Source organism: Lampetra fluviatilis, chromosome 13, assembly GCF_964198595.1.
Source record: "Lampetra fluviatilis chromosome 13, kcLamFluv1.1, whole genome shotgun sequence".
Classification (NCBI taxonomy): domain Eukaryota; kingdom Metazoa; phylum Chordata; class Hyperoartia; order Petromyzontiformes; family Petromyzontidae; genus Lampetra; species Lampetra fluviatilis.
The window spans coordinates 3568995-3594993 of record NC_136287.1 but is presented as its reverse complement, the minus strand read 5'-3'; the positions used below and the strand labels follow the sequence as shown (position 1 = coordinate 3594993).

The 25999-nt window shown below is 45.3% G+C and overlaps 1 protein-coding gene across 3 annotated transcripts in view; it reads left to right on the top strand.

Moving 5' to 3' along the window:
- The window catches only part of EPG5 (ectopic P-granules 5 autophagy tethering factor), a 46532-nt gene that overhangs the window by 1237 nt on the left and 19296 nt on the right, over positions 1 to 25999 (top strand). The window contains exons 2-27 of one of the 3 annotated variants that reach the window (XM_078862061.1): positions 1690 to 2415; positions 2925 to 3194; positions 3394 to 3640; positions 4126 to 4268; positions 4405 to 4512; positions 5512 to 5585; positions 5702 to 5822; positions 6270 to 6375; positions 7101 to 7257; positions 7752 to 7916; positions 9026 to 9180; positions 9558 to 9712; positions 10548 to 10679; positions 11648 to 11812; positions 12484 to 12606; positions 13664 to 13929; positions 15209 to 15349; positions 15685 to 15832; positions 16915 to 17112; positions 17756 to 17866; positions 19076 to 19198; positions 19602 to 19768; positions 20312 to 20602; positions 21792 to 21915; positions 22384 to 22510; positions 23456 to 23633. In XM_078862061.1, the coding sequence (XP_078718187.1) occupies positions 1690 to 2415; positions 2925 to 3194; positions 3394 to 3640; positions 4126 to 4268; positions 4405 to 4512; positions 5512 to 5585; positions 5702 to 5822; positions 6270 to 6375; positions 7101 to 7257; positions 7752 to 7916; positions 9026 to 9180; positions 9558 to 9712; positions 10548 to 10679; positions 11648 to 11812; positions 12484 to 12606; positions 13664 to 13929; positions 15209 to 15349; positions 15685 to 15832; positions 16915 to 17112; positions 17756 to 17866; positions 19076 to 19198; positions 19602 to 19768; positions 20312 to 20602; positions 21792 to 21915; positions 22384 to 22510; positions 23456 to 23633 (4721 nt within the window). Of the gene's footprint in view, positions 1 to 1689; positions 2416 to 2924; positions 3195 to 3393; positions 3641 to 4125; positions 4269 to 4404; positions 4513 to 5511; positions 5586 to 5701; positions 5823 to 6269; positions 6376 to 7100; positions 7258 to 7751; positions 7917 to 9025; positions 9181 to 9557; positions 9713 to 10547; positions 10689 to 11647; positions 11813 to 12483; positions 12607 to 13663; positions 13930 to 15208; positions 15350 to 15684; positions 15833 to 16914; positions 17113 to 17755; positions 17867 to 19075; positions 19199 to 19601; positions 19769 to 20311; positions 20603 to 21791; positions 21916 to 22383; positions 22511 to 23455; positions 23634 to 25999 lie in introns of those variants that run through there. The other 2 variants (XM_078862060.1, XM_078862062.1) reach the window with 2 other exon arrangements.

The following is a 25999-nucleotide window of genomic DNA, read 5'->3' as shown; positions in this document are numbered from 1 at the left end:
ACTCGAGACTTTGCGCCTCTGATATCCAGACTGTATTTTCTGAGTGTTAAAGCCTGGCTTCCTAACGTCACAAACCTTGATTTTACGTGTCTTCTTAATTCCTGGGCCCCAAGCCCTGGGTTTCTGGTTCCGAAATAATGGGTTTTCAAGAGTTCTAAAGCCAGGTTTCTTGATGCCTCAAACCTTGGATCCTAGAATCCAAAATCATTGGTTCTTGGAGCCTAAAACCTGATCACTTCAAGATTTCTAGCCTATATCTCTGATCCCTGTAATTTCTACCATTAATGAACACCTGTAGTCTCTAATCTAGAACTTAGAGCCCCCATGACCCAAAATCCAATTCCAAAGTCTTTTGCTTTGTATGTCATGGAAACGTAGCATAAGTTTAAATTCCTGGGGCTTTACAGCCCCAAATATTTTCGCCAGCGCTTGTGTGGGAATCTAGTGTGCTTGTCATGTGCCTCTTACATTTTTTCCGCTGTATTTTTTTGACAGATTACGTACTTACTATATTCAGTACTGTGCAACGTTTTGCTGGTTGACCGAACGTGAATCAACGGAGGACATTTACATAGCTGAGTTTATTGGCAAACATGCTAATCATGGGTTCTCATGTTTGCTACTGTAATTGCCTCCATGTGTGTATCTCATGAAGAAAGACCCACTGTTGTGTGCCTGCGTTCTAGTTTTATCGTTTTGTCACTTCACCGTTTATATACTGTTGTAGAAGACGCTGATGACCAAATCAACTGGAATGCACGTCATCTCTTCAGAGCTCAGAAGCTAGGCTATATTGACCCTGGCTAGTACTTGAATGAGTAAGCACATTGCATAACAGGTGTTGTAGGCTGCAGCGCTACGTTGTGGGCATTGCCTTAAAATCCATCGTACTGTACTACTACGGTGCCACAACTATGCTCTCTTCATCAACACGCACTAACCAGCGTGGTGATTTATGGTCTGATAATCCCCACTGCCCGAACGGTGTGGGGAGCCTTCATCCAGCAGTAGATTGACAAAAAGCTGTACATGTGCATGACAAGAGTAGACAGTGAGGAGGTTAATTTTGATTTGTTACCCACATGTTGTGAAATTTTAACACGTGTTTTTGTTCTCAATGGACAATATTTTTGTGCATGTATAATTTCATGTCTAACAGTTCACAGACATAATGAAGTCAACATTCAGTAATTAGACACGTATTAAAAACAAGTTGTCATGCTGGGCTATAATGGGAACTTCCATTTTTGCGTGTGGATTTATTCGTACAAAAGGATTGTGGTCACGGAAAAATGCACATGCACTTCAAATAACACTCATGCACCGCACGATCGAACCCACACAAGTTAATGTATCAACGTTACTTTGTAAAAATCTAAATACCTCTTTATTGCCAAACTTACGCAACTCTACACAGATATGGGGTTTGTTGTTGGTGAGCTGCGTTGTACTTTGGTATTAGTTCAGATGTTCTTTAATTTTATTTGATTTTGAAATCGGCCTCTGACTGAGGGACGCATTCAATATTTCCCAAGAATATTAAAAGGAGCTTATTTGGCTCCCTAAAATAAAAAACAAAACAGTACTTTTATTAGTTATTCCACATGATATGAAGTGAATCCATGTTACAGCTGCCATTGGTATTCTAAATATTGCAAGTAAAAGTAACATTGCTTCATCTCTGCCTAGGACAAAAACAAGTTATCAAAGACCTACGATGATGTTGATGTTGAACAACCCGGACCTCCCAAAGCCACAAGAGAAGACTCTCAGGTGGACAGTTCTCATGAAATCGCTGGCGAACACAGAGTACGTGGGGAGCAACAGCGTGAAAGAACATGCGCTGGACCAGAGGCGATGGAGAGGACGCCAGAGCCCTTGCCCAAGGCGCCGGAGGAAACTGCCAAATTGGAGAGCGCACAACCAATTCTCCCGGACGCGTGGAAGGCTGGCGATGTGGGAAAAGTACAAAAACTGCTCCCAACTGCCCCCCCTGATGTCTCCACGCATGTAGACTTGGCAAAGGATTCGTGGACAGACTTGGAGTCAGAGGCTCGCGTTCCCGAAGGCCGACTGGTTGGCACCAAATGTCGTGTTCCGGCTGAAGCGCCTGCCCCTTTGTATCCTGCGCTGAGCCAAGTGGAAGGAGAAGGTGCAGCACTTGTGGAGGTTTCAGAGGAGGCAGCGGACCTTGTCGAAGCATTCCCAAGCATGGACGTGGGGGCATCGTTTGAGTTGGGCAAAAGTACGGCGGTACTGCACGTTGCCAAAACTGCTGAGAGGTTGCGGTCCCACAGGGAACTTGTCGCGCAAATGAGCAGCGTGACCATCGAGAAGCTTTACCCGGAGTTACCGAGGGAAGTGGCAGACGAGAGGGTTCACGCATCACAAGAGAAAGAAATTGAAGAGGAGAAGGTACAGTTTCTCAAATTTTCAACGAAAGTTTTTATGTGTGAAAAAATTCACACCCCAACTATTAGAAAATTGCTAAGATTGAATCAAGAGTCGAATCATTCATTGTCTATTTTTCCCTTTATATGCCTAGTTTATTTTCTGTATATCATATAATTTCCAGAAATTATAAATGATCAAATCTCGCATGTATGATTTGCTGCATGTGTGTATCATGCGCCTCAAATATGCCGTCAAAAGTGTGCCTCTTATTTCCCAAACTGGTCAAATTAAATATCCTTAAACGCCTTTTTCTGTTCTGAGATTAACAGTAGGCATGCAATAATTCTGAGATTCATCTTTTCAAATCAATTCTTACATTCCAAGTCATGCATGTGAGAATCTGACTAATTTTTGTGCATGCCTATTAAATGGCGTAAAAACAACTGCTTCCACTAACCTGCACCGTTTATACAAATTCAGTTGCCTACCCTAACATGTCTCTTGCCGCAATTCCATGTTCCTGTTTGCAGGAAGCCGATGCAGCTTTCTCGTACGAGCAGCTGCGCATGCTCTACCCGTGCTCCTGGCTTGAGGGCCCGGTGGCAATGGTGACCATGGAGGAGGAGTTTTCGTCGCAGGCGCGGCAGGAGGGCCACGAGCTGCACGAGCTGCTGCTGCACTACCTGCGCTGCCGGCGTGAGCTGCTCTCGGCCCAGGCTCAGCTCCAGGCCATGCTGTCCGAATACAAGGCCCTCAAGCGCCGCCTGTGGATCTTCACTGAGGGCCAAGCCACTGCACAGGTTAGGGGGCAGCTCCTGTGCTTCTATAGCCACCACAATACTACTGTTGCCTCTGATGTCAAACCTTTTAAACGTGTCGTGGCCACTTTGAGTCAACAGTCTTGTTTTTGTGGCTCTGTGGCAAAATTAGAGACTTGATAGAGGATTGTGACCCACTGATGTTCGATGGCGTTTTGTTTCCGTTGCACACTTCATCCAGGGCATATGTGCAGACAAGGTGAAGGTTACTGGGAAGCACCACTTCCAGACGGTGGAGCTGAACGCCGGGGCGTTCACGGAGCTGCAACGGCTGCTCAAGGCCCGGTCGGAGCTGCTTTACCAGACGCTGGCTCTGCACACGTACACTTCGGTGCTGTCTCGCTTGCAGGTGGAGTCCTACCTCCACCACCTGCTGCGCCAGACACCCGCCTTCCGTGCCTTCACGCACAGCGTCGACAGCCCCCCAGGTCTCGCCTCGCACCAGGGTCTGCTTCAGTGGCGCAACGATCCGGTTCACCGCTTTTTCTCTTACATTTGTAACTCTTGTTTCCCGACAGTTTCACTGCCCCACAATGTTATAATTAATGTAAAAAATTGCTGCTGAATTGTTGATGCTGTTTTTCATATTTTGGTGGTTGCCAAGTATTGAGGGTGCAAGTGCATGAAGATGATAGAATTTGATATTTATAATCGAAACCAATCTTTAGAGAAACCTATTATACAAATTATTTGGCAAATGATGAATGTGGTTAGTTTTTATATTATTCAAAAATTAACTAACTGTTACCCCTGTGTTTCCTCCCGGTGTTTTAACTCTGCATTGTTCACTAATATTTTAAGAACAAGACAACTATCCAATCGACTGGAGTTGCGTGCGTCTTCTGCGATTGTATTTGCGTCCATCGGGAGTTACTCCTGCTCACAGATGACCACTTCTTTCTGCCCGTTTCAGAACGACGCACTGTGAAGTCTAAGTGCACGGTCAGCGAGCTGCTGCAGCTGACGAGAAGCGTCAGCGTTCTGTTCGGCTTCAAGCGTCGATCTATCGCCGATGCACAGTTCAACTCGGACGTGCAAGGGTGGCTGCAACAATTGGTGAGCTGTCGTCGGCTCTCCTCACGCTGTCAAAATCCTCCCAATCACCTGTGGCTTTTCTTGCTTTCTCTACGATTCGTGAGCGAGCAGGATGTATTCTTCCATTTGGTTTTTAATCTGTGTTGTTTCTACACAGGTGGCTGTGCTCCTGAGGGTCGGCTCGATAAATGAGGATATTTTTCTTTTGAACCACGTTCTTCGCTGCCCAGCAGGAGTGGCTGAGTGGGCTGCGCCCTTTTTGCAGGTAAGGCAGTTGCTCAAAATAAGCTCAAGAGCGACACAAACAAAAAAGGAGCCATAGTTATATTTCACAATTATTTATCCATCTTCTTGGTTCTTTCGGTAAAGTCACGTAGAAGGGAAATAATAAAATAATAAAAATAAAACATAAAATAAAATTCTCACGACGTTTCGGCCACAACGTTCATTCAGACGCTGTCTTTCCGACAGACCTGTTCTTCACCTGAGGACGGCTGCTTGCGTTGTGGCCGAAACGTCGTGAGAATTTGATTTTATTATGTTTTATTTTTTATTATTTTATTATTTCCCTTCTACGTGACTTTACCGAAAGAAGCAAGAAGATGAATCCCTGCAGTCACAAAAGCTTTAAATCTAAAATTATTTATCCATTTCATTCATCTAGTACTGCTCTACAAAAGATTGAGGTTTTAGTAATGTGAAGGAAAACATCCTTTTACAGTGACAGTAGTTGTGTTGTAGCACATATTATTTCGCTGTTAGGGCTGCTTTAGCTTTTCATGCATTGTCTTGACAGTGATATCACCAATGTATGTTGTTGCTCACACCTGAAAGTGAATTTAAGGTCTTGCTCCTCATGACCAAATCCCAGGACACATGCCTAGGAGCTAGTGGTGTGACATTGTATTGATGCATTGATTAATATCTAATCTACAGTTTATGATGCATGTGTCGAACCGCATGTGTAATTGCAAATGTTTTTAGGTTCTTATTGTTTGTAATGGGTTCCAATCACCCTTGCGCCCACTGTTGGCGGGTACTTTATTGAAAGTGTCGAATTAGCAATTGAACTACGACTCTAAATCGCGACAGTTCATTGAATCCCTGGGAGTGTGAATCGTCACACCTCTGCTAGGTACGTATCTGCATAAGTTTTGCGTTGACTTGTAAAAAATATCAAGCCGCACACACCGTGTGTAGCAAATAGGTTATCATGAGCATTGGTGTCACGATCTAACAATTGGCCGTTTGTGTGATTTTTCAGATCAGAATGGGCGAAGGGCCAGGAATTGTGTCTCGGTTTATGAAGCCTTTGGCAGTGCTCATGTCACCTGTGCGGTAGGTTTTGTTACACTGTATGCACTCCCAGGTTTTGTTGTGCCTATTATAAATTTCTTGATTTAATTTGAAGGCTTTTTCTTCAACTGAGATTTTCGGCCCTGTCCGATTTTTAGCAACCGCAGTGAGTTCCTGTGCCAGCTGAAAGCGCTGGAGAAACCGCCATTCCCCGTGTCGGCTCAAGCCGCCGGCGAGAAGCAGCAGCTCTGGACGTTTGTGGATGAAGTCGGAGAAGAGGTGAACTTCTTGTGCCGGAATTCATAACTCTGTTGACGATGGCTGTGCCCGAGTTGGGCTTTGTACGCGGACACCAAAGGCACAGAAACTGGCTCGCTTTGAGCTTTGTTCCACACCTTGCCTGTGTTCTCATCTCGGCGCTGGCTCACGAGAGACCCACTGGCTGAGATATCTAGTTGTTTTGGATTTTTTTGTCTTTTTTAAGCTACCCAGCCTCATCAACCATTTGTATTTAGAAAGTATGTGTTGCTCAATTTATTTATTTATAATGAGACCTTTTAAAAAACTTTTATTCTTTACCGTTTATTATATTTATTTTCTCGCACTGCATTTTGAAATGTGCGTGTTTGGTTTTTTGGATTTGTACACACTCTCACCAGCTTATACATTTTTCTTACCGGATTTAGTGACTGCTCCCCTGGCTGAGTTGACGCTGTGTTTGTTTAGGAAGAAAATGAAGACAGCTGGCTTCTACTGCTCGAAAATGACCTGGTCGCACTCTTCTGCCAGTTCCCTTTCCAAGAGCTCTTTCAGAAACTTCTGGGAATGCAAGGTAGCCAGCCGACTTGTCTTCATTTGCTTTTCTGCTGTCAGAGTAATTAGTCTGCAGCGTAGCTTTAGTTAATGTTCACTATGACTCGGTATAAGTCCCAGTTTTGGAATTTTGAACTGTGTCATAACTATTATTTCTATATGAGATAGGTCAATGTAGCATATTGAGCCTTTGCAATTAATATTGAACCATAGGAATTATCATAGGGCCGTATTTTTCTGAGGATCAGGCATTAACACTGAACCCAAGGATTTCCATGGGTCTTATGTGGTTGCTCCCTGAATCTCGGCAATTATTTGTATAGGAATTAATCAATGGAAAAGAGATTTTTTTTCAATGATTTGATACACATATAATTGTTTTATGATTCAATATATATTTTAGCAAACTTTGAATTGGTATCTCGTTGCTGGTTGAATTATGCTTTGTTGTGCTAACATTATCAGGTGCTTGCTAACATTAGTCGACATTTAACTGAGTCTCCCTGGAACCGTGGGATGCGATCTGACACGGAGCTTGGCACCGCGTCTTCGGTCTGCAACATTGCGCGGGTTATAAATTGTATTGTTATAGGCCAAACAGGACATCTTTCCAAAATGTTTACAGCATGAACATTCAGATAATTTATACACCTATTGATGAATAGTTTTCAAAGCATTTCACAATGTCAGGTGTATGTGTGTGTCTCTATATATATGTGTATTATGTGTATGTGTGTGTTTTAGATGATGGCACGTTCACAGTGGCCCAATCAACAAGCGGTGAGATGATGAAGCTGCTGGCTGTGGCTGGAGCTGTCATCGAGGTCCTGGCCTCAGGCCTGGAAACCTTCAACAGGGTTCGCTATCGACAGTTTGTCAAGCGCATCGGGCAGACGATGAGGTGAGGTGCCGGTGGCACGTGCCCCCAAGTCACCCTTTGATCAAATTGTGTTGTAGTTGTAATACTCAATTTGATTTTCTGAGATGCTTTAACTTGACGTGAAACTTAACACCCAGTGGGGTAGCCGGGTGGTTCAGGGGGCTAATACTGTGAGGACAGAGCCAGCACCACTAAGGTGCTGGGTTTGTTTTTGATTTTCAACCACCGAAAATGAAATTGGATTCTGAACTGTAACAAGTTGATGGTTTTTCCCAAGTCACCAATGATTGTACAATAAAATAATCATATAAAATGTGTGTAATGATAATACTGCCCAGTTAACAGTATTGATTTGTCTCTGCTAGTCATCGTCGATTAACTAAGATGTTTATATACCTCCTCGGATAGACGTACAACATATACAAAGTAAATATAAAAGATTCCTACGCACACAATCCGATGCCTTTATCACGAGCTCACTTTGCGTTGCGCTGTGCCACCCGTGCTCGGTCCAGGCTCACCGTGTCGCACGTGAGCGACTGCTGGAGCCGCTTTTCTCAACAGCACCGCGATTCCGTCGCCTCGGCTGCCGCCCTTCGGCAGTACGGTCTGGGCAAGCTGCAGGCCGAGTTTGACCAGCTCTTTCTCCGCACGGCCGCGTTCGTGATGAGGACTAAGCGGTTGGTGATGTCTCCGTCAATCTCCACTCTTTTTCTTTCCCTATTTGGGCCGATTGATTTCCCTCCATCTTTGTTCGCGACCAGCTTTGTTGCTTCAGTCATACGTACACCCCAGATTATTCAATGTTCTTTATTACATCAACGCATATTTTGTCTCGCGCTACTTTTTATTTGTACTTCAGTAAGGATTGTGAGTTGTGGTACATTTTCTGTGTTCATTTGTGAAACATGTCCAAACCATTTTGTCTTCTTGAATTTTTTTAATGGATGTTTTTTTCTTGTTGTATGTATGTTGAACTTCTTTCGCACCACACGTAGCCAACCATGCTTATTGCAGGTGCGATGGGTCAAAAGAAAAATGTTCGCGCGTTGCAAAATGTCAAGTCAAAAAGTCTGAGCTTCTCCCTGCTCAAATGAGCAATGAAAATTCCTCATTCACGTGGCGAGCATCTGCGTGGCATTTATAAGCAACTGCAATATTAAGGGAATGAGACAAATGATGGCAATGATTTTACTTTGCACAGCAGAGACAGCGTACAAGGCCATGTGCACAGTTACATTGCTATTGGTAGAGATGTTGGTGGGAGGTACGCATGTCGCTGCATGTCAATAGGTTGATAGCATTGGCTGCCCATGCTAGAGAGAGACCATGTTGTGGTGCAGTCATGAATTAGTAGGACACGTGAATTCATGTGAGCTCGTTTAGACTAAGTTTCTTGCAAGAGAGAACTCAGCTGCAAATCCATACATTGTTCATGAAAAAAGCTAAACTACAAGGAAAAACAGAAAAAATGTTATCATCTTACACGTGTGAAGCTTTTTTGCGACCAGGTGAGATCCCATTTCGGCGAAATTCTCGAAACCGGGAGACCTGATTTAAGGGAGATCTGACATACAGCATTGCACAGTTGTTGTTCATCGGCATACCACCGTGTTGTAAAAAGGGGACCTAATATTTAACCAGTTGGTGCAGTTTTTTTTCTAATTGTACAACACCCTTGCCTGAATTGTTTTTGGGCGGTTGTGGTTACGGTTGATCTGGTGCGTTGGGTTTTTTGTTAACTCGCTGTGTGATGCCGCGTGTGACCTTCGCCGTATGCTGCACGCAGGTTGGGAATTTGGCAGTTCATGTCGGAGATGCCATATGGAAGGCTGTCCATGCCCATACTGTGGCGGCTATATTGCAGCTTGCATCTCTCAGAGCGTGAGGGGCTGGAGCCATACATGCATCTGTCTGTGGCCGAGTGCAAGGCTAAGCTACTTGGTAATTATAGTCAACACATTTGCAGCTCGATCCAGATGCATTTTTTATTCTCTACATATTTTTTTTTCTTGAATTTAGTTCCTGATGTGCTCAAATCTGTTATTTGCAAGAAAATCAATCGGTACACAAAAATACGTGTTGTTAGTGTCATGAGATGGGAAATGTTCCTTTCAGAACTATTTCAGCTTCATATGTGGAGCTTTGAGTGTTTTCTCCTGATATGCCTGGATTTTTTCCTGGTTGTCCGGTTTATTTTCACAAGCCAAACACATGGGAATTGGCCAATCATCCCAATGCTGTGTTGCAGTAAATGAAGTTGGGATAGGCCAGCCCTGTTAATTATTTTGTTGTTGGTGTTCGTTTTTTTTATCCTGAAGACAAAGAGTTTTGCGACACATTTGAAGAGTACCTGTCCGGCCTGGATGAGTCGGAGGCGATCTTCCTTCTCACCGCTTTCGGAAAAATGGCCCAGGCACAGAGAGAGGATGACGACGAGGAGCTTGTGAGCACCATAACACTGGAGATATACCGGGTAAGAGCTGCTCATCATTATGCAGGGTTTATGATTGTCTACACACAACGTCTTCTGTACAAATTAGGAGTTCCTAAAGGGAGATGCAATGGTAAAAATAAAATTCTCGTAGATACTTATAATCTATGAGGGGGTAGAACCACTGGCGGAGCCAGTGAGGGGGGGTGGAGTGGCACATGCCCCCCCAATGATCCAATCGAAATCCCTAATTGCGATCGGATCATTGGGGTTTATTAGTAATAAATCGGCATTTTGCGACCCCCACTGCCACTGTGTAGCATATTATTATGTGCCAGGGACTCTATGAGATGATAGGACAATAGTCTGAGTACATAATTGGCAATAAGTAACGGCAAAGTGGTTATAAGTGACTCACAGAATTGTGCGCAGTTGCGTATACAATACACGACTTCCCTGAAGGCAAACACCTTCAGCGAGTGTGATGCCGATCACACACGGTTCAAATTCGACCCTCAATCAATGGCTGCGCCATCGCCGTATACGCGTCAAATAAAAAGCAAGGGACAAGTCCTCACTAACAATTCCTATCATTTTCCATTGCTTGAGGGGTTGCCCCCCTACCTGAAGGCCTGGCTCCGCCATTGGGTATAACGAAACACCTTCATTGGTGATTCAATGAATTGTCACGATTCAAGGTGGCAGAGTCGAATTCTAGAATCTTTTTTTATTTCAACATTGGTGATAAATCTACAAGACAACAATAGCTGCTTGTCTGTTTGTTGGGTTACGTCTTCCTTTTAATCCTAGCAGTTCAACCGAAGCGGATGACTGCGTTGTGTTTTCAGCGTCTTGCCTCCTGGGTCTGTGCCGTCAGGTCGCATACGTGAGCACCCAGACCAGGGAGCTGTGCTCCAAGGTGGGCCGGGAGCTGCTGGTGGTCATCGCCGGTGCTCACCCATACGTCGTGTCGCTGCTGCTGGCGCAGGCAAAAGACAACCTGGACCAGGTCGGATTGGTGCGTCCAGTAGACACGATCTTTTCAAAATAATAATGCTCATTTCTATAACAGTGTTATCTATTATTGTATGTATGTTGAACTTATTTCGCACCGTACGTAGCCAACCGTGCAAATCGGATGTGTGGGGGAGGAAGGACAACAAAAACACAAAAATCAGTTCTAAAGAAATTCGTTTTCAGTCTAGATTTAAAAGTGCATAGCTCCAGTGGCTTCCTAATATCGGAATGAAGAGCGTTCCAGATAGCCGCATAAGCGCATCTGTAAGCGTGCAGTGCAGTGACCATTCTTTGTTCGATCACCAGCCACAAAGGAAGGCCATCTTGTCGTTATAAAATTGGACCTCCAACCATCACAGGAGACGTCTGATTCGGATGATCACCCTGAGTTGCAATGATGTAGATTACACCAATTTAAATATATTTGAATGACATGTAAACTTGTGCATTTGCATGTTTATGTTGTTTGCCAAAATTATTACTTCATTAAAGCGGTGGCAAAGGTATTAGTGAGCAAGTATGAATCTGCAAATCCATTATGATTTGTTCCTTGCAAGAGTTTCAGAATGTAATGCCTGTGTTTAGATTATTTGGTAAGCCACTTCGATGTGCCATCATGTGCAGGCAGGTCACTTCGGAATAAGTGCTAATAGCTCAGGGTGCTTGACCTGGCAAGGTAAGGTTTTGTGTTTGACTCTACGTACGTGGTGTTCAAGTTATTTGTACTTGTGGTTGTAATAGATATACGTGAAGCCCATCAGCCGGCTCTTTGTGACCTTATCCATCTCTTTTTCAGGATGTGAAAAAAGTTAACCCACGTGTTATGGTTATCCAGTGCTTTCATCTATTTTACTTCCGAGGGATTTCGCTTGTTTGCAGAGCAATGGATCCCTTAATTTATCCTTAATTTCCTGTAATCCCCTTCCATATTCACTGCGGTTTCATGGCTTCCTCCGGCAGGCTGCTTTGTACCTCTTCAAGGAGCTTCCGTTGACTTGGTGGCGGCCCACGTCAGAAGACCTGATCCTGCTTGGGAACTGGTTGGTTGAGAATGGGCTCCTGACTGTTCAGAATAAGCTCACGTGCCTCATCTTGGAGGGCATGAACTGGGGCCTGAATGCACAGGTGAGTGAGTTTAGTGGACACCAGTTTTTAGGCAACCCATCGTCATTCACCATGGTTTATGCACCGGATGATGGCCTCCTGATTCCATCGCCTGCGATGCCACAATGTTTCTCACTCTTTATCATGGCTTGATCTCATCTCTCTCAACAGTGGTCCTTCTGTCGAATATTCTTTTTGGCTGTCGCTCGAATTGTGTATTGGCTGTCACCTTTTCTAGCGATGTCTCTTACCAATCAATCCTCCTTTTCTTGATTGGTAATATTTTTAGACTTTATATTTATATGGGTGGAGCGGTTGCCCGGAGTTTAATGCACTCCACTGTCAACCTGAGGTAGTTTCTCTGCCACGGCTAACATCAGCAGCGAGTGATATCTGAATTGGTGCTGGCTCTTTCACTTACCTTCTGCCCCTTTACAAACCTGCACTGATTCGCACGGAATGCAGTGCCCTTCATACAACAGTGGATTAACACACGTATGTAAATTATGATATGCTTATTCAAATGAATTTAAGCTGATTATTTCATTTACATTTTCAAAGCAAAGTTATATTCATGACCAAATGATAACCACTGAATATCTTGGACGTAGAATTGAATTACGTCTTAATTCTGTATTTAAAGTGTCCTCTATAATACTGTGTCACTTTAATCGACTGCATGTCTGCTACAGGGCACTGGCCTCGCTGTGGATTCTTCTGTACATCTGGAGGTGGCCTTGCTGGTGATGGAGGCCTACCAGCGCTTCCTCGCCAACAAGCCGTACGGGGGCATCATCAGCGAGAGCATCAAGCAGGTAGCTGCGCTCGCTTTGAGTGAAACCGATTGAGACATGCATGTATGTATGTATGTTGAACTTTGTTTGCATAATACGTAGCCAACCATGCTAATCGGAGGTGCAGGTGAAGGACAACAAACTAAACACAAAAAGCAGTCCTAAAGAAATTCGTTTTCAATCTAGATTTAAAAGTACGTAGCTCCAGTGGCTTTCATATCAGAAGGAAGAGCGTTGCAAACGGCCGCAAAAGCTTTGACAGATCAACATAACACATTATAATTGATGTTACTAAATCAACCCCCCGCTGATCTTCACATCTGATAGACATACTGTGATGACATCATCTTACTCTATTTAAGACCGGAAACGAATACTTTTTTACAATTCTGACAAGTTGCTTGATGAAACTGGTTGTAATCACCAGCGAAATGTTGTACTCAAATTGTAAATGTTGTGGGTTTTCTTTCCAACACACTGGTGTGCTGAACTAGGAATAATTGGCACATTTTGTTTACATGACAAACCTTACTAATTGGTTCTGTCGGGTGGTGATGCGTAACGTCACATATTTACGTGATCTAACCCAAAAACCTTTATTATGAATAATATTGGTCGCAAAAGTTTACGTGCTCAACATGCTATTGATCCTTGGCAGTTCCAGTAATGTAGTTCTATATATATCCAGTAAGAGCACTTTACCAAAAGGGGGCATCTGTGCACTGTTGGTAATGACTCAGAAGTTATGCATCTTGATGTAGAGTAGAGAGAGGTATCGTTGGCATCTCTGTTGGAGTCCCTGAGCTAGTAGGGACAATTCCATATTCCTAAGATAACAGCCAACTTCACCATATATCAACCATTGTAAACTTCCCACAAAACTGTTTTAATTTTATCAACCATAGAGACATTATATGAGCTGAGTAGCCCTGCCAAACAGGATTCAAACTCATAGCCTTCCACTCTCTGCACTCCATCACCCGGCCGCATCCACCGTAGATCTTCCCCATTGCTTTACTGGGCAGCTAAACCTAGAAACCGCGCTCGCTCACGATGGGCACATCTTGCCTGATCGCAGGTGTCGTACCTGGCCAGCGTGGTGCGTGCCAGTCAATCCCCCGAGAGCATCTTCAATGCATGGGCGTGGGAGCTGGTGCTGCGGCTGAAGCTGCACCACATGGACTGGATCCTCCCAGGGGGGGCGGGGGTGACGACGCCACCGCCACCGCGCGCCGTGCCGGACTTGGCGGCCGACACAGAGCTGCACCCCCTGCGCAAGGCGGTGGCCGCCGGGATCCCGCTGGGCTGCTACCTGGCGTTGTCCATCACCACGCTGGGGCACAGGTGCGGCGGCTTAACATTCATGTGCAGAGAAAGCTCTGTTATCTGGCACTTTACCATCCGGAATGCTCTTATTAGACGGCATCTGTCGTAGACGGCAATACAAATCCTCCTCCATGTATCCGGAAAAATTCCAGCAGCCATCCGGCATCTTGCCGTGCGCTTATTACGGAAGTTTTAGGACGCTGCCGAGTGATAGCAGTGATGGCAGTCTGTACAGTAAAACCTTGGATTGCGAGTAACTTGGTCTGCGAGTGTTTTGCAAGACGAGCAACATTTTAAAATAAATATCAATTTGATAAACGAGCGAGGTCTTGCAATACGAGTAGTATGTGTATACGCTTTGTCTGCCGAGCGTCACGTGATCACAACTGATATACGAGTGCTTTGATATATGAGTGCTTTGGATTACAAACACGTTTCCGGAACGAATTATGCTCACAATCCAAGGTTTTACTGTACGTATTGTACTGTCCGATAATATACTGTACTCTAAACGGCCCCACTGCTGATCTATAATCAACATAGAATTCTGTACAATGTGACTGGTGGGTACCTCTGTAAAATAGTATATAATTTATAATATTGTAAAAATGTAGGCTTAGTTTCTTTCTTGAAAAGTACTTGGGAGTTTTGTTGAACCATAAATATTACTCTCAGATAACCGGCATATTTGATTAACTGGCACCCTCCATTCCCCATGGGTGCCCGATAACAGAGCTTTTGCTGTGCATGTCTTAGCCCTTTTGTCAATCCACTGCTGGATGAGGGCTTCCCCACTCTGCGTGTACCGTGTTGGTTATTTTATCACACCGCACCGCGCACTGGTCAATGCGCGTTGGTGAAGGCGGGTCAGCATAGACGTTGGCACATCGGCGCACAGTTCAGCGATGGCGTTTCGTGCGCTGCCCTCTGCTACCTACCACGTAGCACAACTGAGGAGATGCCTATGACAACCTGACGTGCATGGTGGTTGCCCACTCTGAGATCTGATGAGATCTTCCTCATTCCATGTGACTCCTAGTGATTCGGTCGTCGGTGTTGTTACACTATTACGAATGAGAAAAAAGCCTGCTAAAATTCACATTCAGGTGCTTTGTAAAAGTCCTCGTTTCTCTCGTGACTTCACTGCATTGACATTGTGGTGAAACGTATGGGAGTAAGTATGTATGTTGTACTTCTTGTGCACCGTACGTAGCCAATGGCACATTGAACCAGAGCATTAGAGTTGTTGTGGGTCGCGTCTTCCTCTGATCTTTTGCGGTTGTCTTTGTCCCCCCAGTGTGGAAGAATTCTGTGCAAAGGGCGTTCTTCTGCTTTCCGCACTGGTGGACGCTCGCTGCCTCCGGGCCACCGTGTTCACTCTGGCCAAGATCCTGCCCCGGTTCTACTCATGCCCATTCTACCTCCTCAAGAACCAACAGTTGCGTAGCCGACATCACTGCCTTACTTAAATAGCCACTCACGTATCCTAGCAATTGACTATCTAATGGTTCACTTTCCACAAAATGGGCGAAACAGTTTTTTAAAATACATTTTCCCCATTGTTATCATTAAGACATTCTTGTACCAAAAACTTGGACGAAACATACTCTTTGGTTCTTTCGGTAAAGTCACGTAGATAGACAGTTGGCAACAACACTTAGTCTTGGCTCAAAGTGAATTTCCTCAAAGTTGCTAAAAGTAGGGTTAGAGCCACCAGTAACAGCTTGGAATTTTTGTTGTAATTTGATTGATTGTCGGCGTTGCCCGTCCCAGATTTCTGCAGCTGGTGCAGACGTTCCTGCAGGTGGACGGCGGGGTGGCGCAGGGTGTGACTCAGCAGGTGACCCACAAAGTCACGCAGCATTTCTCCAGTGCCCCGGCTTTCGGAGAAAATGTCCGGCTCCTGAACAGCGTCATACAGGTGTCTGTGTGTGTGTGTACGCACCCCGGTAGTGTAGTGGTTAGTGCACTGCGCTACAAAACCAGTGACCCGAGTTCGATTCCCGCTCACCACCAGTGACGATTATCTGAACCGGTCCTCAGATGAGATGAGGTGCGTTATGTAAACATTGCCACTAGGGAGACAAAAGCGGCTCGCCATGGTGTTGGCCACCCACCCCCTCGTGTGCTGTGCCAGCCCGAACAAGTGCTCGCTAACAGCGCTTGCCCCAAACAGTCTTGTTAAGGCTTTACGGCGGATCTTTGTCTTTTGTGCGCACCGCACTCCATGTCTGGCTCACTGCTGGTCATGGATCCAATTATGATCTTGTTAGCCAGTCGTGCAGTGATGATGTCAATGGAAAGATACTTTTGCGGAAGGCAAATAGATGTCATTGCAATTCTCCTTCAATAGTTCTGGCTCAAGAGCCTCGGCACATTGTGTGGTGTTGCAATGCGTTTGGAGGGAATTGACATCGGATAATATGGGAGGCAACTTGATCCAGGAACCTGTGCTTGGGCAGAGAACTCGAGAATTAGAATGTGTCGTGAACTGTGCAACAGTTGCACTAACTGGCAGATTGAAGGAAGTAATGTCGGAGGTATTTTGGCAGAAACCATTTTAATTGACGCTTCTTCACTTGCCTAGCGCAGTACTCTGTCAATATTCATAGAAAATGCCTGTTGCATTTCAGACGCATAAAAGTTGACGTTGACAATTACAACGTACAGCCTCTTAAATTAAAGTCACAAACATCTGACCTCAAGTGTGGCTTTACGCATAGACAAGAAAGGAGCGCATTGTGTCCAGTGCCTTAGAAGTGACTGGAATGCACCTTGGTGCGAGGAATTAAATGGGAGAAACCCCCCCCCCCCCTTGTCGAGTATTCCCCTCTTCATCGCCCGGTGCCTGTGGGTTCCATGCTGCCCCTTGTGCCCCCTATGCATCACCTGCACGCTCAATAGCCCCCCCCCACTGGTTGTTCCTTTCTCAGAGACGTCCGTCGCAGCCTTCTCCGTTGTGACGCCCCTCTTTTTGCCCTTTTTCTGACGGCCCTTTTCCAGGCCCATGCTTCCGACAGCTGCCACCCGGGAGCTGTGGGCCCTGCGGCCGTGCTGGACTTCTGGTGCCAGCTGCTCACGAGTTTCGGGGGCTGGTACCGCGAGCCGCTCGGCCTCTTCCTGCTTGACCAGCTGTGCAAGGCGGCTTTCTACCACCGCCAGGAGGAAGTTCTGCACAAAGTCTTCTACCTCCTCCACAAGGTGACCCAGGGGAAGGAGGGCCAGTGGCTTCAATTGTATAACCTCATTAAGCTGCCTACGTGAGCATCTCTGAGTCTCAAGAACCCTTTTTTAAGGTGTGTTCTGCATTGGAATGTTTGGCCAATTTTTATTATTTTTCGTGTGAGGAAATTGGAGTGCCTGGAGAAAACCCGTATTGAGCCTATTTAGTAACGGGATGGATGACTTCCAGTACATACCGGATTTAACAATACAGTATATAGTTTGGATGTATATACCATTTAAATATAATTGTGTCCTAAGATGCTTTAGGCATGGGCCCGCAAGATGGCCAGCATTGAATTAAATCCACATATTGTTCACTGGATGAGATCTATTTGTGGGTTGATTCTATCTGCACAGTGCTCTGAGTGATATCCACTCGCATACATGGGTTTACTTTGGGTATTTCAATTTCCTTCCACATGCACAATGCTCATTAATGGAATTGGCCTAACATTCCAGAACCCTCGAGAAAAAAAATCTTGAGACTTGGTGAGGCTTTACCAGGAAAATGCAAATGGCATGGTTAAAAGTGATGGGTTTTCAATGGAATGACCGGTATTATTCATTTAAATATAGTATAATTTTTTCCTGTGTGCCTTCTGTTGGTTTGCCATCACAGACCGCCCTCGGGTACCACGGGGACAAGGGAATTGTCTCGTCCCTGATCAGCTGGGTGGTGTCAGGAAATCCAACGCCATCTTTCATAGAGGGAGAGGCGAATTCTTCAGAGGTGAGGGAACAGTGACGTAGATAAAAAAAAAAGATCCCCTATATAGCCTTAACAGACTGTTGGGGCAAGTGCTGTTAGCGGGCACCTATGAAGGCCGGAACAGCACACGAGAGGGTGGGTGGTGAGCACCACGCCCGGCCGCATTTGTCTCCCAAGTGTCGATGTTTACACACCGCACCAGGTACTCGTTTGAATCGACCGAGCGGAGGCCCAGGACCGGTTCAGATTATCGTCACTGGTGTTGGCTGTGAGCGGGAAATGAACTCGGGTCGTTGGGTTCATCGCGCAGTGTGCTAACCACTACACAAACAAACTTGTGCTCTATGTTCTACTTATGTTGAACTTCTTTCGCGCCTTAAACATTTGTCATTTGGTATTATGCGTGTAAAGATGCATCGATTGATCGATTAATATATGCAAGAATCCTTGATTTTTTTAATGCACATATGTTGTATGTCATAATAATTATTCATTTTTGATGTATCACCCTTTTTGCCGGAGCATCTCGGACCGCTTTACCTCTCATCTCTAATCAATTTTGAAAGGCACCCCAAGTGGCAGCTGCCCCTGTGGACACAAGATGACTCAGCACCTGGTCTACAAACAGGCATTGGTCTGCCAGTATAAGGACAATAATTGCTCCGTGTAATCCCAAATTAGTAATTTGCGGATCATTTTCTCCTTTGGAAAATGTGGATCCTGACGCTGGAACACAATGGCCAACTCTTGCGAATGACGTCAGGAAATCTTTAATGTCCGTTGTGAAACAGATGGCTTTTATTGAGGCTTTTACACCCACAGTGATAATTGTGGCTGCCGCTGGATTTGTACTTGTGACCCTCTGCACCAAGGATCGAACACGCTTCCACTCAGCTGTGTCACTGCCCAATAGGTTCACATGTCCCCACGCAGCCACTTGTGGCTGGCACTTCTACCATGCCATGCTTCTGGTGTTCTGGCTCCAAATTCCTGTTTACCCAAATTGATTTCTATTCTTAATTGAATTTGTGGTCTGTAGTTGTCCTCGGTCGACTCAGCCTAAAATGAACATCTGTTACAGTGTATCATTGTCTACCCCGGAGAAACAAAGATCACCAGGAGTGCATGGCTTTGGTTATGCCACTCTACGAAAACACGTGCTGTGCTAACCGAAATAGGTGCCCGCTAACGGTCCATATGCCTTCACGAGGAGTATTTTGTGTTTTGCAGGTGTGGTTTGCATGGACGGTGCTGAACACAGAAGCAATCTTCGAGGAGGACTCCCAGGTCAGGAAGCACGTGGAGTTGGAGTTGCAGACGAACCCCATGTTCAGCCCCGAGCAAGCCCTGAAGGTGCAGGATTCACAAAACATCTCTAACCACACACCTCTGTTGTTGCACCTTCTTCATTAACACCTGTTAAAATAAACATGCAATGCGGATATTAATACTGCTACTTGGCTTGTAACCGTGCAATAATTAATCAGTTAAAGTCATTGCTTTGCTCTTGGTACCTTGATACATCGTTATTTTAATTGTTGACTTTTTCACTTATCTCTTGCATGTGATTGTTAACGTGTCCCTGCAACTGCTAGAGATGCTACATTCACAACAAAGTAAAAAAAAAGTTATTGTGTATTGTTGCATGCCTAGTTATTACACAATACAGGAGTGCGTTTACAACATTTATTTTCGGGTTGCAGTTGTTTATAACACTCGATGGTCGGTGGTACGCGTTAAATTGCTGTTTTCGCAGAAGGCACAGAGCAAGCTGAAAATGCCAGTGGCGCCATCGCCCCAGCGTCTCATGGTGTACCGCTGGGCACAGCAGGCTCTGGTCACACCAGAGGACCACCCCGTGCTCCCTCTCATCTGGCAGAAATTTCTCCTCCTCTACCTGCACAGGCCAGGCCAGGAGACCGGGTATGGGCACCATTCACAGTTGTAAGCAATGCAGTTGGAGGTGACCTGGTCGAGCAGGGGTCAGAGCACTGAGCTGACACTGCAGAGATCCTGGATTGTGAACCTGGGTTCTAGCCGCCACTGATTAAATCAAATTGGTTAATTGGTGGTTTCAACCTGACTGACAATGACTGCACAAAACAAACATCACATTCGCTGAGGTTTTTCATATAAATTGTCAGAGGTCTGGCTCTGATAAGTCAATATAGGTCTCAGTGTCATGCGATGAACATTTCACTCTGTAGCAGGACATGCCAGAAATTGCAACGCCCTACTGTGTGGATTAAAAAGGTCACTTGAAGAGAAGTAGTTCTTTGATATCTCCTTCAGCGGACTATTAACATCAGGTGACATGCTGCTCTGCAATCATTCAGAATGGTCACTTCATCTCATATTTTGACAGCGATATCACAGTATTCATAAAATCGGGAAACACATAAAAATTCATGCACAATGAATGAATACATGCTCGCTGTGCGAGTCATACGCACGCTGTGTTTGCAGGATGCCATACGGGGGCAGCGTGGGTAGCCGCTTCTTCCAGGCGCCGGCACAGCGCGCTCTGCTGGACAGGCTGAAGAAGCGACTGGCAGAGCTTGCCGACTACCACCATGGTGCCAGCAAAGCGGTTCGAGCCCCGCAGACCTTCAATGTCGGCACCACAGGTCCACCAGCGCCTCCGGTTCCTCCATCATCATCGTCGCCTGCACGGCCGCAGCAGCCTCACACCTCTCCGTCCGCCCCTTCTGCTACGGCTGCAGCGACTGCGCTCGAACTGCACAAGGAGCTTGTGAAGTATGCTGCTGGTCTTAAGTTATTTACTTAATTGCTGTGTCGCTGTCCTGTTGTATCAAAGTATCGTCACAGCCACAAAGACCAAAGATTCCCCACATAGCCGTAACATACTTTTGGGGCAAGTACTGTTTGCGGGCACCTATTAAGGCTGGCACGGCACACGAGAGAGAGTGGGTGTAAAACACCACGCCAGGCCGCCTTTGTCTCCCTAATGGCGATGTTTACATACCGCACCAGAAACTAATTTGAGGCCGAGTCGACCTAGGGAATGCCCAGGACCTGTTTAGATAATCATCAATTGAACTCGGGTTGCCGGGTGCGTAGAGTAGCACGCCGACTCCTGTGAGAATGCTCCCCAGCGTCACAACCACACGCACAGGCACACACTGCAATAGGAAACATGCACAGACATCCAGATACATCCACAGACATGTATATAGATACACTGACACAAAGATAAACATGCGAAAATGTGTACAAATATACATACAGAAAATGGTAAACAAGCTATACTAATAGGGTTTTTCCCCTTTTTTCTGGAAACAAAACTGACACCTTTTGCAAGGAATCATGCTTACATTAACCACAATACTTGCAGTCATTGTCTTTGAAACTGATTGGTCCATACCAGAGACAGCTTTCTTTGGAGCCTAGTTTCATATGGTGTTCGACCAGATGACGCCAAAAGGCGCTGTTGAGCGAGAACCTGTTAAGGCCTGCATGGCACACAATGGGGTGGCATTGCCAATACTGTGCACAGCTACCTTTGTCTACCCCACTGCTGATATTTACACACTTCACGAGGTACTAATTCAAGGCTGAGTCGCCTTTGGGGAGTCTCATAAACACTTCAGGTATTCGCCACTGATGTTTTCCGTGGCTGGGAATAGAACTCGGGTCACCAAGCTTTGTAGCAAAGTGCACTGACCTCACCATGCCACCTCACCCCCACAAAAGACAAATATCCCCCAGTATAGCCTGAACAGAACATTGTGGCAAGTGCTGTTAGTGAGCACCTCACCCCTACACACACATGCACACAGATATATACACAGAGACAAAGATGCACACACAACTTGTTAAGGAGCCTCACCCGGGGATGAAGGGTTGATGTAGTAGTGAAGCACATTCACCTCTGGGTCCCCACTGTGATGTGTGCCTCGTGTGTTTCACCTTCTGGCTGCCCCAGGCTGTTTCACCTGTTCCATTGTTGGCTTGATGACGAGAAGCTGCAGGGCGCCGACCTGTACCTCCCGTCTGTTCCTCTGCACTACGACCCCCACAGGATGGTGCGCATCTTCAACAACGACCAGGTGAGGGTGCTGTATGCTTACTCAGTGTAAGTGTTCACTCACGTGGTTGGTGCTTTTCTTTGAAAACTGACATCGTTGTGGCCATCAATATTGTCACTATCATCGTAATAAATATAAATGTTTATTTTTTCATAATCATACCAAATATTGCGGAATGGTAAGTTTGTGGGAAACCATGCCTGTTGAATAGGATTGTGTGGATTGTTGAGATGTTATTAAGTGTCTGACACTGCTTGTTATTAATGATATCAGATAGTTGTGACAGCAGATAGGTTTTTAACAGACCATGTGTTACCATAGAGTGATAGACTGATAAGGTGATAAGATATAATATGATAGCAGATAGTGGTATGAAGATACTGTACCTTAATGTGGTAACATAGTGTGACAGCAGATAGTGTAACAACAGATAACGTGACAGGTGATCGGTATTGTAATGAGTCTGAGTTTGACACGTTTTTGCTGCAGGACCTGTGGCTGGAGTTTGTGGACATGACCCTGATAGGTCGCGACCTTGCGGGATGCCGTAACGATTGGCTGAAGGAGCTGCAGAGTAATGGTGTTTTGACCCCTGGCAGCAACACGGCACCTGGGGGTGAGTGTCCAGTGTCCAATTGACCCCTTCTGTTACCGCTATCAATAATAACGAGGCTTGCACAAATGCGTCAATTATCATCGATTCTTCCGCTCTCGAGAAATTGCATCAAATCACATGTGTACAGATAGATTATTTCTTATATGGGCATATTATTAGCAAAGATATGCCAATGCGGGATTTTGGCTGATGGCGTGAACTTGGCTAAACAAATGAGACAGGAAGAATTGAAGGAGGTGTTTTAAAGAGATGAAAAAATTAACCCGTAAAAACAAAGTTTTTCACTATAAATCCTTTATATGCGTGGCGGCTAGAGTCCTCTCGTCCTCTGGCTTGAGATGGCTGCCACTTATGGGTCAGATGATTGCATGCAACCATTAAGCAATTGGTAATTAAATATAATATTTTAGTCCTAAAAAGTGTAACATTTTGGAATTTTTTTTTCACGAAAAGTAATTGTCACGCACAACGAGTCTGTGTGGAAAATGTCAGCTTGATTGGATCACGGGAAGTGGGTTAAAAAACGACCGAAAGATTTGCACGGTCGTAAGCAAGCAAGCAAGCATGCAAGTGAACTTAATATAAAGGATTTAAAAAGAATAGACCCGTGAACCTGATTGCAACCATGAATTGTGACTTCGTATAATCAGTGTGGGGCTGAGTTATTAGTGCTTAATAATGACTTGTCATAAGCGTTTAAATGTTTCAAAAAACATTCCTATTAACGTTTGCCTAGGTGAACCGAGCAAATAAAATTATACATCCTCTTGCAAACCTGTTGTCACATGGAATTGCAAGCTGTTGGAATTAACAATATTTGCCTCTAACCACCGAAATTATTGTAATCATTTTTAAATGTCCACGTCGCCTACAAGACCCAGGCAGTCTCCCTCGCGAGCATTGACCAGACTCAACCCTTGCTTTGCCACGTTTGTCGTTGAGCAGAGCTTGGGAAGAGCGTAAGCCGGGGTTCACCTCCGAGACCCAAGCGGCCTTGTGAGCCTCCCCCGCTGCCCTGGCTGAAGGCCCCGGTGCCGGCTGTGGTGGCGTCCTGCCTGTGCGACGACCGGGTCGCCGAGCAGCTCGTCGCCAAAGACCTGCAGGTGCTGCAGCAGCAGGCCTGGTGAGTTTGGGAGGCCTGCTGAGTGTGCGGGGGAGTGTGGTGGGTCTGGTGAGTGTGATCGATCTGCTGAGTGTACAGGGCCCTGGTGAGTGTCGGGAGGTATGGTGAGTGTATTGGGTGAGTGTGGTTGGTGATTTTAGTGTGTGGCGAGCAGGTGTGTGTAATGGTGAGCATGTGTGGTGAATGCCCTGAAAAGCGCAATTAATTGCATCATCAGAGCAGAGCATTTGTCTTGAACAATTTTGCAGCTATTGATTTCAATGCCAGTTTTACACTGGTGTTGACACAGCTAAAATAATTGAACAACACATTGCTATGCCCTGATGTAGCACAAAGAATAAAACATTTTTGCAAACTCAACTGTGTTTTCATTTACATTGAGCTGACGTATTGCCACAGTGCGTACGGGGTCTCCGTGAGACTTATGCTCATCACATGTTGACGCAAATCATTTGAAATTCTCTTGATGATGATTGTGATGATGACACATTGATGATATTCTCAACCATGGTTATGTCATGACTCGTTGGATTTTATTTTTCCTTTTCCACGTATTTCACAATTATAATATACAGATAGTCCCCGAGTTACGATGGTCCGACTTACGATATTTCGATCTTACGACGGCAGTTAAGTTAAGTTGTCTCAGTGTTCAATACATGTTCAAAGTTTTTATAGCAGATAGGATTGTTTCCTGAAAAAAACTTTCTATTAAATTGCAGTTCATATCGGTAGGCTAAGAATTTACCTTGTTTTTTTTACTTTACATTTTACTGTGCAATACAGTATTGGAATTAATAAATACAGTATATAGTTGATACAGTACGGTACTGTAAATTGCTCTGTTTTGCTAAATTATCACCATTCTTTAAGACTCCTGGGTAGGCTAGGCCATCTTCGACTTACGATATTTTTGACTTACGATGGGGTCGTCGTAACGCATCTCCATCGTAAGTAGAGGACTACCTGTACATTGCTAATTTAATTGACCAACATCCCAATGCAGATTTCCTGGGTAAATAAAGGGCCATATATTTACAAAACCAGAAGCCGTGCCAAATGTTATATGTGTGGGACGGAGTGTTCTTCACACGGCAGTCATATATGAAATGTTTAATCCATAGAGCTGGAATTGCTGAAAAGAGTCGAGTTTAATCTGATCATGTTGAGAGACGACAGGAAAATTACGTGGGTCAGAAGGTGCTAGTGATGCAAGTGTAAGGAAAGAGATCAAGAGAAAGGCAGAAGCAGAAGTGAGGCAATGTGATGCGATCAGACATGGTGGCCTGAGGAGTAGAAAGAGAGATGGGACAGGGCAGGGCAGCATAGAGAACGTTGGCAAGGACAGCAGAGATCCCCACATGAGTGCGAGAAAAAAGCGTGGCAGAAGAAGTGAAGTTTAATATGAGTCACTTCGATTAGTCCATTAACTCTCTGCACTCGAAAATACAGTTTGAGCACCGTTGGTTGTCCGGATGTGAATTTGGAGCGAGGGTTCTAAGCAGTGCTGGCTCAGTTCTGTGCCATGGCATTGACCACCTGAGCTGCCCATTCACACTGGAAATTAGGAAGTTAAAGATTACCTTAACACACCCCCCTTGCATCGTTGCATGGCTACTGGAAATATTGTAGCTGAAAGGACGGTCAGTCTCTCTTGTGACATCCCTGTGCACCTTGGGCTACGTGGTCCCACATGGCTAATAAGCCTTTTAAGTGGGACGTGGAAAAATACAAAAATAACTTGATCTGATTTGTGTGCACGTGGGGCGTTTGCTGCATGGAAAGAGGGTGGTGTTCATTTTACATAGCTCTGAAGTAGTTATTTCAACTGACATTGCTTCGCATGATCTAATTCATGCATTTTTTATTTAGCTAATGGTTTACATGCGATCGAGGGGTATGAATTGAGCGACCTGAATTCGATTACCACTCATGGCTAACATCTGCTTTAAGTGGTATCAGAACTTGTCCTTGGACTCCCTGGGGTTGACTCAGCCTGCAAACATCAGCGCTGGGGAGACGTAAGAACTGTGTTTGCTGCTGGCCACATCACCCTATCGCCGTGCCAGAATTAATAGGCTCACGAGCAATGCTCAATGGTCTGTTAGGCTACACTTGTGTGGGGGGAGTTGTAGTGCAGAGATTAGCGCACTGCCTTAGGAACCCGGTGACCCGGGTTTCAATTTCCGCTCATGAGGACCACCAGGGACGATTATTTCAACTGTTCTTGGCCCTCCCTTAGGTCGACTCAGCCTCAAATGAGTTTCTGGTGGAGTGTGTAAACATCGCCACTGGGGAGACAATATACCGTGCTGGCCTTCATAGGTGCTCGCTAACAGTACCTGCCCCAATAGTCTATTAAGGCT